Raw genomic sequence first — 12,018 nt, forward strand, 5'->3', positions numbered from 1 at the left:
CAGGTGCCCTAAGATTAACTTCCTTAAAAACCGTTCTCACCAAGTTATCCACCAACTCAGGCAACCAAAACAACTCCCAACTGCCCACTGCCTCAACTCTGAACTCCTCTGCAGACACAAGCCAAATTGGATCCACCGGCTCAGATTTTCTACGTTTAGCAAAGAGATCCAGTCCACCGTCTTCAGACTGGTTTGAACCACCTGAAGTGTAGGACTCGGCAAGAGCAAATCCCATATTTCTAACAATTCTCTCCTGAATCCTCTTTTCTGCAGTGAGGCATACCACACGGAGACAAGGAATTCTAGAAAGTATCAGCTTTCCAAGGAGTGTAGGAGTTCACATCTCTAGAGCTTCCACATTTCCAAGAGCTGTTGCTCAGCTCACTGCTTTACCTCTCTGCTTCACGGCTCTTTACTTATCTACCACCTTCCTCTCCCCCGCCACCGCAGGCGCACATATCCTTTCATTCCTTATGCCATCTCCTTTCCTTCTTTTCACTCTGTGATGTTTTACCCTTCCTGATGCCAACAGCTGGCTTTATTGATCTTATTTTTGACCTAAACAAATTTTTAAAAAAAGAAAAGAAAAAACAAGACAGTCCAATCAATGTCTACGTCATTGGTAAGCTGAAGGTGTACACAGAGGAGAAAGGGAATTGACAAAGAGGAAAAAGAAAGAGTAGAAGCACGAAGTTGAGAAAGGGAGAAAATAAGCAAGGATACTGACGAGTGTTGGCCATGCGCCGGATCCTTTCTGTACAGCCTCAAAACAACCCTGCAAAGCAGGTATGGCCATCCTCAGTTTTCCAATAAGGATACTGAGGGCTAAATGACTCATCTGAGGCCACACATCCAGTAAGGGTCAGAGACGAGACCGTATCCCAGGCGAGTTAGGCCCCCTGTTCTTGCAACGATAGCATATTAATTCATATCCAAGAGTAAGAAAAAAAAAGAGCATAAAATGGAGACGGGTGAGACCTTAGCAACAATTGCTTCAAGTGCTATTCAGAAATAATAACATCATTTTCGACCTGACAAAAGGGAAGGTGTTCTCTTACCCCGACCTGCCAATTGCTTCACTCGACCGCGAGGAAGCACGCAGGCACAGGTGCGCATGCTCACACGCGCACGCCGCCGGCCGGAAAGCCTCATCTAATTCACTAATTCACAGCCTCATCTTTGCCCGTGCGTCCCGGTTACATCTGTCCTTTTTCAGTTTCGACCCGTGCTGCCCTTTTAGGATGCTCTGTATTTCTTCCCGTTTTGCCTTCATTCATGCCCGCTCCCTTCTCCGCACATCCCTTTCCTATCAGCCCCCCCCTTTTTTTTAAATCTCCCATCTCCCTCATGACCGACACACTTCCCTCACTTCAGGTGGGTGCCGCATCGAGCAGGTTCTCGGTACATCTCTCTTTGGGGCTCCATATTTATGTCAACCCCCGCCGCCCCCACCACCACGCTTCGTCTAGTCTTCCTCAAGCCCTCAAGTCAGGACTCCTTCCCCACGTCCAGTTCCCGCCCTGCGCCCTCTCCATCGCCCCCGCGTCCCCCTCAGACGTCCCTGTTTCCCCACAAACTCCACCAGTCGTCCCCTCCACTTCTCACCCCCTTTCCCGCCTTTTCCCCCCAAGGTTCCGAAGCGCGAGGACCTCATTGTCCTCCTCCCCCATCTTCCAACCTGCCCACCAGACGGCCTTGTTGCCATGACGACAGAGCTACTCACAGCTGAAGTCGAGGACCTGGTTGCCATGGCTTCCGCATCTCCGCCTCCAGCCCCGCCCGCGCGCGCCGCAGAGCTGGCGCCTGCGCCGTACGCCTCTGGAAGGGCCTCGGAGCCGGGGCGGGACGGGGCGGGGCTTCAAACGAGAGGGAGGGAAGGAGGAGATAGGTTAAGAAAGGGAGGGGAGCTGGCGCGTACGGTGGCCGAAGAGGGACGCGCCGAGCCGGAGGCTGCAGGATGGTAGGCTGTGTGGAGAGGGAGGGGAGGGGGAACCGAGGGGCGTGGGCTGCACCTGCGGGGGTCCTTGGGGGCCGCCCTCTGTGGGGGCCGCCCTCTCTTCCTCCCGTCCTCGGAGGCCCCGCTTACCCGGGCGGGTGGGCCAGACGGCCTCGCAAGGAAGAGCAGCTGGAAACGGCTTTAGGGAGAAGGGACGGGGAATGGGCGCATTTGGGGGGCGAGAGGGGACTGACTAGGGGGCGGCGGAAGCGTCCCGAGCCGGGGGTAGCGCGCGGGTGGCGGTCCAGGGGGTCCCGACCCCTGCCGCAGGAAGTCGCCCGAGGAAAAGGGGCGCGGGGGCCTGCCGGCGAAGGGAGGCGGTGGGGTTGGCGGGTCACCAAGACCCTCTGTTCCCGTGCAGCCCAGAGGAACGGCTGGCCCGGGGAGAGCGGTGTGTGGGAAGGGAGAGTTTCCGGGTCCGAGGAGTGGATGTCCTGCCTCGGTTTATCGCTCTGCTCGCCTGCAGGCTGGGGTGAGGTGGGAAAGCCAAGTAGGCTCGAGGTCTTGCCCTCCGGGATCCGGGCTTCAGATCCCCGGCTCCCGTGCTCTTGGCTCACCGCACCCCCCATCCCATTCTCTTTCCGGAGCCCAGGCCTTCCGTCTTCCTCCTGGCTTCCAGCTCCCCTGCCCCCCCAGTCTCAGGCGAAGGGCTTCCTTGCGCCCCTCTGTTGCCCTCCTGCCACGCTAGCAGCCTGTCCCCTTCCCCACCACCAAACCCCCCTTGATTTCTCATTTAATCTCCTAAACAAGTCCAGTTTCAAACACCCACGGATTCCAGCCCTTGGTAATGCCCAGGGAGAGGAGAACTACAGGGAGAAGGAGCTAACTCCAGGGTGTAGACTAGACCCCCTGAAACTGGGAAACTGGGGGTCCATGGGGTAGTGAGGGCTGTGTACTCCTCCCCACTCTACTCAGCATGCACTTTGTTCCACAAAGCTCCAGGAACCACCCAGGATGGCGGTGTCCTAACCCAGGAACTGAGAGGGAAATTAATTTCGGTCACCTGGTATCTGGAGAAGAGTGGGTGCAGGTGCATAGCTGGAGGCACCCTAAAAGGAAGAAAGACAGGACTGAGGGTCGCCAGAGGCCTGGCTGGCTGAGGAGAGAAGAGGGTGGAATTTACCCCTGGGCATACGACTGGCACTGGACAGCAGTGCACTGGGGACATCCGCAAGGGTGTATGGCTAGGAATAGGGTGGAGAATTGAGGTAGCGTCTGCAGAGACAAAATATCCCATTTCAGCATGGTGGTGGGTAGGGGGACTACAGAAGAAGCAGACATCTCTGTGGTTTCAGCTATGAGCTGCTTGTCACCTTACTAGGCATTTTACTGACCTTTGGAAGACAGAAGTAGGAAATAGGAGGGGAAGGAGTAATAATAGTGACACTTAAGGTGTTACCGTCCTTACCATGTGACAGGCACAATTGTGTATAGCAACTCATTTAATCCCTCCAAACAGGTAGGTACTTTTATTACATCCATCTTACAGACCGGGAAACTGAGGCCCTGAGACACAGAATAATCGCCCGAGGCAAATTTCTCCACTACCGGAGCTAGGATTTGAACCCAAATGAGAGACTCTGAAGCTCTGACATGCCCCAGAAGGAAAGGCACCTGCCGTTGGGCATACCCAGAGTTGACTCCCAAGGGCTGCTGTTTGAAGCCCTTGGGAGCTGTGAATAGAGAAGAGTTAGAGGTATTTGTGGGACGCATCCGTAGCTGTGTTTCTGGAGTAAACAAACTCAGAGAACCAGATCTCTGACCCTCAGCTCTGCCCCTTGCCCCTAGATGCGATTCATGCTGCTGTTCAGCCGGCAGGGGAAGCTGCGGCTGCAGAAATGGTACCTGGCCACATCAGACAAGGAGCGGAAGAAAATGGTCCGGGAGCTTATGCAGGTTGTTCTGGCTCGCAAGCCCAAGATGTGCAGCTTCCTGGAGTGGAGGGATCTCAAAGTCGTCTATAAGAGGTGACTCGCCATCTCCTTTCCATAGCTGTCCGGATCCTGCCAGAGGGGGGTCTGGCAGTGGGTTCAAACGGCTGAGCAATGAGGTCGGGGAGAACTGGGAGCTAAGGCCATCTGGAGGGCAGTGAGGAACTCTAGCTTGCTTTACTCTCCAAACTTACCAGGAAGAAATTCTGGTTCGCTACTTGTTTCGCTCATGCCTGACACCTGCCTCTGTCACCAAGGCCTTATCCTGTCCATCACACGTGTCCCTTGCAGCCTCATTCAACAATAATAGATCCTGCACCGCCTCTCCCCAAACACATGCGTGCGCGCGCACACACACACACACACACACAAACACACACACACACACACCCTGTCCAGTTCCCTCTCTGAGCAGGTGGATTAGTTGGCTCAGGTTTTTGCTGAGTCAAACTGAACAGGTCAGAGGGCAAGAGGGAAAGAGCTTGCATGTTTGTCTCTGTCTTGTGAGAGCCACCAAGAGGCAGAGTGAGTTGTTACTATTTGCATACCCTGGGGCCACCCCGCCTGTGTCCAGTAGGGACACAGACCCAGCCTGTGTCCAGAAGGGACACGGACCCTGTGCTGGGAATAAATAAGGAGAAATGGGAGGTTTGGGCGCACAGAGCCTGGGTCCTAAAGCAGGCCCAGCAGCCCCTCCAGCAACTCTGCTTGTGCCCCTGCCCGCAGATACGCCAGCCTCTACTTCTGTTGCGCCATCGAAGGCCAAGACAATGAGCTCATCACGCTGGAGCTGATCCATCGGTACGTGGAGCTCCTGGACAAGTACTTCGGCAGCGTAAGTCCCCCCACCCGCCCTGTCTGTACCCAGCAGTCCTCTCTTTCTACCAAACCCTGCGAACCTTCCAGTCTCTGCCTGGAAGGTTTGGGAGAGGCCAAGTTGGAACAGTGAGAACAGTAATTAATTCCCCTCTTTAAGCCTTAAGCCTATTAGCCATATCCCTTAATCAGCCGGGCGGGGGGGGGGGGGGGGGGGGGGGGGGGGAGGGGGGGGGTTTGGGTATGCACCAGATTCTGCCACTCAGTATATCTAGAGCTGAGCTCCGAGGTCTCACAGAAGGACAGACCCCACATTTCAGATTTTATCAGTGGCTCCTGATCTTGACTTTGCATTGGAATTTTCTGGAGAGTTGATTTCTTTCTTTCTTTTTTTTTTTTAAATTAGTGATGTCCGGGTCCCATGCCCAGCAAGTCTGGATTTACTGATTGGCAGGGGAAAGAGGGAATAGGCCAGGCATGGACTGTCAGCTCAGACCTTAGACGGGGAGAAGGAACAATTTCCTCATTTGTATTCCAAATTAACAGTTTACAAAGCGCTTTCAGGCTCTCGTGTCTGCTCCTCATTTTATCTTCTGAGTAGGTGGTGTTATCTCAATTTTGCGATGAGAAACCAGACTCAGAGAAATGAAATGTCATGTCCATCTAGCGGCGTAGTGGCAGAGCCCTGCTTGGCGCTCAAGTCTTTCCGCCCGTGATCCAGAATCTCCTCCTTCCCAGCCCCGTAGCGCCCAGGGAGGGAGGCTAGCCTGGCCCCAGGTGGGAAACAATGACACAGATTTTGGGGGGAAGGCAACAGGACTCACAGTAGGGTAGATTAGGGCAACTCGTTTTTCATGTTCACAGAGGAAGAGACGAGACAAGGAGAAGAAAAAATTAAACCGAGTACTAAGGCTTTGGGGTTCGGGGGTTTGTAGGCCTGGGGCAGGAGCGCGAGGTGGGAGCAGTGGTCACAAAGAAGACTGTGGAGCCATGAGAAGAAAAGAGGGTGGGCGGCTAGGCTGCCGGTGGGGTGGGAATGCACCTTGACATTCAACTCTGCCTTCTCCCCGTCCCCCGCAGGTGTGCGAGCTGGACATCATCTTCAACTTTGAGAAGGCCTACTTCATCTTGGATGAGTTTCTCATGGGGGGTGATGTCCAGGACACTTCCAAAAAGAGTGTGCTGAAGGCCATCGAGCAGGCCGACCTGCTGCAGGAGGTATGGGCCCGGGACAGTGAGGAGGAGGAAGAGCGCCGTGGCACAGGGGGCCCTTCCTTCCCTGGACACCTCGCCTGCCAGCCGCAGCTGCCGCCTTCCGGCTGCCAAGGGAGCCCCCCTCTCTGTGGCGTCTGGCCCCCACGGCGCCCGCTTGGCCAGCTTGCCCTCAAGCGCTGACTGAGTGCTCAGGGTGGGAAGTCAGGGTGGCCGGCAGTCCGCCTGTGCCCGCTCTTCCTCCTTCTCCCGAGACCCAGGGTGTCTCGTCCCAGCCAGATCTCCTTGGTCCCATACTTCTCTTGGCATTTGGGGTTGCTTAGGGAACCGGAGAGGGGCCCATGATAGGTAATTCTTCTTTCCTGGTGTCTCATGGAGGTGGGGACCCCTCCCCCCTTTTTTTGGTAACAGCACACACACACCTCTGCTCCTCAGAAGCAGGGGGCTGTGGGGATTTGGGGGTTGGGGTAGAGGGTGCCTGGCTGTTGGTTCTCTGCTCTCTGACGCCCCCGCCCTCACCCCATTACTGCCTGCCCCCTCTCTGCTGTGCCACTGCTGAGACTTGGTGCAGGGAGATGAGTCACCAGAATCTGCAATGACAAGCAAGCTGGCCTGGGCTGGCTCTGAGGAGGGGGAGAGATGGGGGCTCATCTCTGCAGTAGGAGAAAGGGCAGGATTGAACTTGGCACCTCACTGGTCTAGCTTCCCCTTCACACACACACACACACACACACACACACAGACACATGCACGTGCCCTGGCACACACACCCACCCCTGTTACTAGTGCGCTGCTCAGACCCTAATGACTCATTTCTCTGCAGTCTGGTTCACCTTCCCTCAGGGACCTGATGCCAATTTATTACTCCCTGCCCCCACTCTGAATCAAAGGACCCAACCATCTGGCACCCCCAGCCTCCAGAAAGCAGGGTTCCCACCCCTCAGTCCCGTCTTCACTCCCTTCTGCCTCAGAGACGGAGCCCCCACTGCTCCCCAAGCTTCTGGTTTGGGGTTCTCTGGGTGGCAGCAGACCCCACCTGGAACCCCTCCTTGCCACAGTTGGCTCTAGGGGGCGGGTCCCTGGAGACGGGGGGACTGGAGACTGGGGACTGGAGACTGTTCCAGCTTTGAGCTTACATTGGCTTTTTCTCCCCCCCCCCATCTCTCTGTGTCCCCCCCCCCCCGTGATTGTCATTGTCTTGCCCACCCCCCTCTCCCTCATTCCCTGTCTGCCTCTCCTGGTGTCTCTGCGTCACCCTCTGTCTGTCTCTGCCTCAGGAAGATGAGTCGCCCCGCAGTGTGCTGGAGGAGATGGGGCTGGCATAGCCCCCCACCCCGCCTGGGCCCGTGGAGCTGTGGGGAGCTGGTGGAGAGGCAGGGCACGAGGGCCCCTTTTCTTGGTGGGACCCAGCCGCCCCTCCTCTGCTGCCTCACCTTCTTCTGGAGTGAGACGTGGGCTCAGGACCCTCAAACATTCCTTCCCTCACCTCTGTCTCCTCTTTCCCCTTTCCCCAACGAAGGTTTTAGGAGCTAGGAGGTAGGAAAATGTGACCAAAATGGGGGTGCTATTTGGCTTTCTTTCCCTGCCTTTGAAGAACTAATGTTACCCCAGACTTTCTCCCCTCCCTTATAACTGTAAATATATAAATACGTCAGGTTAAAGGGAAAAGGTTTTCAGGGCTCTTCTCTTCTCCCTTGCCCCATAACCTACCTCCACCCTGCCCCGGTAGCCAGCTAGGGCAGCCCCTCTGCCTGGGATGGGGTGGGGGGATTTCTGAATACTGAGAGGGAAGACCTTTCCCCTCATCTACCCTCCTCCGCCTCGGCCACCGCGGGGACTCTGTCCAGTGCCAGGGGAGGAACACCATGGTTAATTTTTTTCTAACCTTGCCACTTTGCGGGAAGTGAGGGCTGGGGGAAGGGCAGGCTCTACGGGAGACTGTCCCTCCTTCACTCCATGTTTTGGGTGAGGCAGGAGCTAAGCTCCAGAGAGGAGCTAAGGGGTGGGGTGTGGGAAGCGTCTGACTTTGTTTCCTTTCCTCTGAAATAAAAGGAAAAGCGTTTCTGGACTTTGTCTGCTTGGGCTCTGTGAAGGAAGGAAAGGCCTCTGGGATCAGTCAGAAGGGGACGGGAACTAGGACTGCTGGCGTTAAAGGGAAAAAAACAAACACATAGAGGACCTCCGGTTCAATTTGAATGATAATGAATATTTTTAGGATTCGTGTCCTATGAAAATACATCCGTCATTTATCCAAAGTGAAAGTTTAACCTGTGCTGAGCGCCCCTATTCCAATTGGATTTGTGAGCTCAGTGCCTCTCCGAACTTGGTACCTCCAGCTCCCTGGCCACCTTCAGCCAGGGACGAGCAACTCCTAGGGACACGGTTTCACTCCTGGAAGGGTTCCTTTGTGGAAGATTTCATTCAGCTGGTTTAGTTTTATTTGGAGAGAGGAATCAGGGGGTCAAGGGGATAGCCAACCCTGTATGCTTACCAAAGGGTTGAGGAGTGGCTGAAAGCAGGGTGTTTCTGTAGCTGGAGGCCCCTCCTCCCTGTATGTTGTAAAATACACAAGACCAGGGAATTTAGGTGTCCGGGGAAGGAGGCTAGTGGTGAGGTTGGAATTGGGCTGAGGAGCCACCAGCCAAAGAGGCTGGAGGGTCATGGCTAGAAGAAGCTTCTAAGTGGCCTAGGGACCCACCCTAGGGACCCTCCGCCACCGCCACCAGCCACCGGCCACCACCACCACCCCTGCTAGGCTGGAAGTGCAATTTGGGCTTTCTTCGTAGATATGGGCCATATTCTACTCTGAAATGCGGCTGAAAGCGGTTCCACCACCCTGGCTTTTGAACAGGAGGCGAGGGGTGTTGTGGCCGGCGCTTCCCTCACCGCCCCTTGGGAAGGACCACAGAGGCCCAAGGGGACGGGTGAATAACGGAGAACAAAGTCCTAATAAAATAGTCACTTTTATTTCTTAGCAAAACTATTTCCTCCGTGAGGGGTATTTACAACAGAGAAGGGAAAGAATAGGTAAATTCACAGCGATCTGGAGAGGGTGGAGAGGCTCCTTGGAGGCCCAAAGGGCAGGAGACAGACACTTCTTCACACAATTAACTGGAACAGCTTTTTCCGGTTTTGGACGGGGACGTCCCGAGAGGGACTAGGTGGGGACAGAGGCCCGGTGGGGTGGGGGGGGATTCGCACAAACCACCCGCCCGCCTGGGGTGGCCCCGGGGGGCCTCCTTGAGTGAGTCTAGGGTGTTCGGGCTTGGAATCCGGGAAGCGGTCTGACGGGTCCCGGCGCAGCCCGGGGGCGGGGCGACCCGAGGGCGGGGGCGGGGCCGGGAGGCGGCCAGGGGCGGGGCTGGGGTGCATGCAAACACCGAGAAGGGAGAGGAGAAACACGGAGGGGGGTGGCAGCGCACGCGGTAGCGGCGCACGGGGGCGGAGCCAGGGCAGGTCACGGGCGCCGGAGCAGCACGTGCTCGATATAATTCTCCAGCTCCTCCTGCTCCTGCATCCGGCGCTCCTCCGCCTCCGCCTCCTCCTGCGCGCGCCGCGCCTGGGCCTCCCGGTCAGGATAGTGGTGCGAAGGCGGCAGGGCGTGGTGGTAGTGGCGGCGGCGCGAGGCAGCGGGCGGCTGCAGTGTCCGCGGCCGGATATAATTGGGAAAAGGGTGGTAGGGCCCGGGGGGAAACAACTCGTCCTCCTCGCGATCCCAGGGCGGGAGCACCTCGTTCCAGTCGGGCAGCTCCTCGCGGGCGGGGGCGGGGACAGGGGGCGGGGGCTGCGGGGAACGGACGTGGGTGGGGGCGGGGGCGGCCCGGGGGTGCGGCACGGGCTCGGGAGGGGCGTTCTTCTTCCGCTTCCGCTTCTCCTCCACCTCCTCGATGATGCTGACCACGTCGTCCGCTGGCAGGTGGAGTTTGGTGGACAGCTCAATGAGGCTGTCGATCGTCTGAGGGTCCATCTCTTCATCGTCGTCCTCCTCCTCCCCGCCCTCCTCTGCCCCCTCAGCCTCCTTCCGACGGTGGCCGGGCATCTCTTCCTGGGAGCGCTTGTCTTCGGCTCCGGCTTCCCCGTCCTCCTCCTCCGCGAACAGCAGCGCGTTCTGCCGCGCCCTCTCAGCCTCCTCCGCCTCTGCCTCCGCCTCCGCCGCCTCCTCATCCTCTTCCCCCACCCTCTCTGCCCCGCCGCGTCTCTCCTGCTCCGCCTCCGCATCCTCCCTCTCGCTCTCTCGCTCCTCCTCCTTCTCCTGCAGCCCCCGACCCCCAAGGCCTCGCTGCCGGGCCCCGCCCTGCAGCAAATACTGGAGCAGCAGGTCGGAGGCGAGGTCTGCCAGCCGCTCTTCCTGCGCCGCGGCCTGCCGTGTGGCCTCTGCCTGCCGCCGCCCGGCCTCTACCTGCGCCAGCCCTTGCTGTAGAAGGCGCTCCCCCGCCTCAGAGCCGCCCAGGAGTGAGCTCTCCGGACGGCGCGCCTTGGGGAAAGGGGCACCCAGGCTTTGGTACGCCTTGGATAGGGGTGCCAAAGCCTCACCTAGATGTGTTTTGGGGGAGGACACTCCTTCCCCGAACTGGTGGGCTTCAGGAAGGGGCCCACTCTCCGGCATACGCGCCTGGAATTGAGGGGGAGCAGGGGGTGGCAGGGGCGCGCGCTCCGGGACTCGCGCCTGGAACTCTCCCCACGAAGCGCGCCACACGCGCTCCGGCCCGGGGCTCTCCAGGTTGACTCGGGTCAGCGTGTGCGTGCGAGTTTCCGTCTCTGCTGCCGCTGTCTCTTGCTGGCGCTTGGCGTTGCTCGGACTGAAATCTCGCAGTTCCTGGAGCAGGGAAGCTAGCGCCTCGAGCTCTTCGGAGGGGTCGCCAGCCTCGGGACCATTCTCCTGAGTCTGAGCGCGAGGCGGGGCCGCAGGTGCCTGGGTCTCTGGCGCCGGGAGGCTGTGGGTCTGGCTGCGCACGGTCTCGGTCAGCAGAGCTTCTGCTGCTTCTTCCTTTGGCTCCTGCTGGGAGCCGCCGGGCGCCGGAGGCGAGCCCGGGCGGTCAAGTGCCTGCAGCAGCACTGCGGCCAGCGCCCGGGGATCCACGCCCTGGAAGAGCTCTCCCTCGTCCTGAGGCTCAGAATTTCGAGCGGCTCGGACCTCTGGGGCGCTAACATCCTTCGGCCCGGGCACTGCGTCCCCAGCTACCGGCTCTTTATGTTCAGAGCTGAGGGGAGGTGGCTGCGCCTCAGGGTGCCCCGGGGGCGCTGCTCCCAACCCCTTGATCAGTAGAAGGAAGCAGAAGAGGGTGGAAGCCGGCAACCTGAGCGATTTCATGACCAAAGGACTGCCGGAGACTGTGAAAAATAGAAGGGACCAAAGAAAGAGAGGGTTTCTGTAAGAATTTTCCGCTCTCTGATTCTATATCCCCTTCCCCCACCTTTAATCAGGAAATCCAGGGCTTCCCTCATCCCCCTAACCTTACCCAGAAGAGGGACGTTTAGGTGCAAAGGAGAGAGATGTTGTGCCGATCTCTGGAGTCGTGTAAATGGGAAAACGCCCGCAACCCTCGCTCCCCCCAGTGCCTCCTCGCCCCCTTGCCTAAGCCATCTCACTGCCAGCGCCCACGTACTAAGCAGCTAAGATAAGGGGGGAAAAAATCTCTGCTCCCTCCCCACAGGACTCCCCGGATGGTGCGTGGGCGACTTCAGCAGCAAGAGAAAAGCGGCGACTCCCCCATTTACCAGGGACCCTTACCGGGGGCTCCCCGCTGTGTTTTTAACACCCCCATCCGGGAGGAGAGAGAACCCTCCCTCACGCCCACGGCTGCCGAGGGTTTGAGGGATGGACAGCGGAGTATTTACCAGCTGGTGTCACGATGCGGGAGGTGGAGAGGAGGGTCGGGTCGGGGCGGGGTGGGGACAGGGGAAGATCGGGACGCGTCCGCCTCGGCTCCGAGCAGTGGCTGGGATAGGAGCGACGGTCGATTTCTGGCGTCCAGTGGGTTGGGCTCAGCTGGGTCCGCGCGGCTCTGGGAGACTCGCTCGTTCCGGCTTCAGCACGCTGGACAGCGCCCGCGCCGCTGCCGC

The 12,018-nt window shown here is 58.3% G+C and overlaps 2 protein-coding genes across 3 annotated transcripts; one reads left to right on the forward strand and one right to left on the reverse strand.

Annotated features, from left to right (window-relative positions):
• Positions 1-1,851: 1,851 nt before the first annotated feature.
• On the forward strand, positions 1,852-8,023 carry AP1S1 (adaptor related protein complex 1 subunit sigma 1). The gene is made up of 5 exons (XM_032327234.1): positions 1,852-1,960; positions 3,785-3,963; positions 4,654-4,762; positions 5,824-5,961; positions 7,233-8,023. The coding sequence occupies exons 1-5, from the start codon at positions 1,958-1,960 to the stop codon at positions 7,278-7,280; spliced, it is 477 nt and encodes a 158-aa protein (XP_032183125.1). The 5' UTR covers positions 1,852-1,957; the 3' UTR covers positions 7,281-8,023.
• A 790-nt stretch (positions 8,024-8,813) lies between these two features.
• Positions 8,814-12,018, reverse strand: VGF (VGF nerve growth factor inducible). 2 transcript variants are annotated; one of them, XM_032327225.1, is made up of 2 exons: positions 11,415-11,746; positions 8,814-11,286 (listed from the first exon to the last, which is right to left on the reverse strand). In XM_032327225.1, exon 2 carries the CDS (start codon positions 11,264-11,266, stop codon positions 9,413-9,415), a length of 1,854 nt encoding a protein of 617 aa, XP_032183116.1. In that variant the 5' UTR covers positions 11,267-11,286; positions 11,415-11,746; the 3' UTR covers positions 8,814-9,412. The 2 variants fall into 2 exon arrangements, with proteins under 2 accessions (XP_032183116.1, XP_032183115.1); XM_032327224.1 differs by lacking the exon at positions 11,415-11,746 and adding an exon at positions 11,794-12,018 and having other exon boundaries at positions 8,815-11,286.

Source organism: Mustela erminea, chromosome 20 (assembly GCF_009829155.1).
Source record: "Mustela erminea isolate mMusErm1 chromosome 20, mMusErm1.Pri, whole genome shotgun sequence".
Taxonomy (NCBI): Eukaryota; Metazoa; Chordata; class Mammalia; order Carnivora; family Mustelidae; genus Mustela; species Mustela erminea.

Excerpts from the sequence above, each read along its gene's own strand:
- AP1S1 (XM_032327234.1), top strand. Across the intron at positions 3,964-4,653 it reads CTCAAAGTCGTCTATAAGAG|ATACGCCAGCCTCTACTTCT; the intron begins GTGACTCGCCAT and ends CCCTGCCCGCAG. Across the intron at positions 4,763-5,823 it reads TGGACAAGTACTTCGGCAGC|GTGTGCGAGCTGGACATCAT; the intron begins GTAAGTCCCCCC and ends CGTCCCCCGCAG.
- VGF (XM_032327225.1), bottom strand. The coding sequence starts at position 11,266 with ATGAAATCGCTCAGGTTGCCGGCTTCCACCCTCTTCTGCTTCCTTCTA.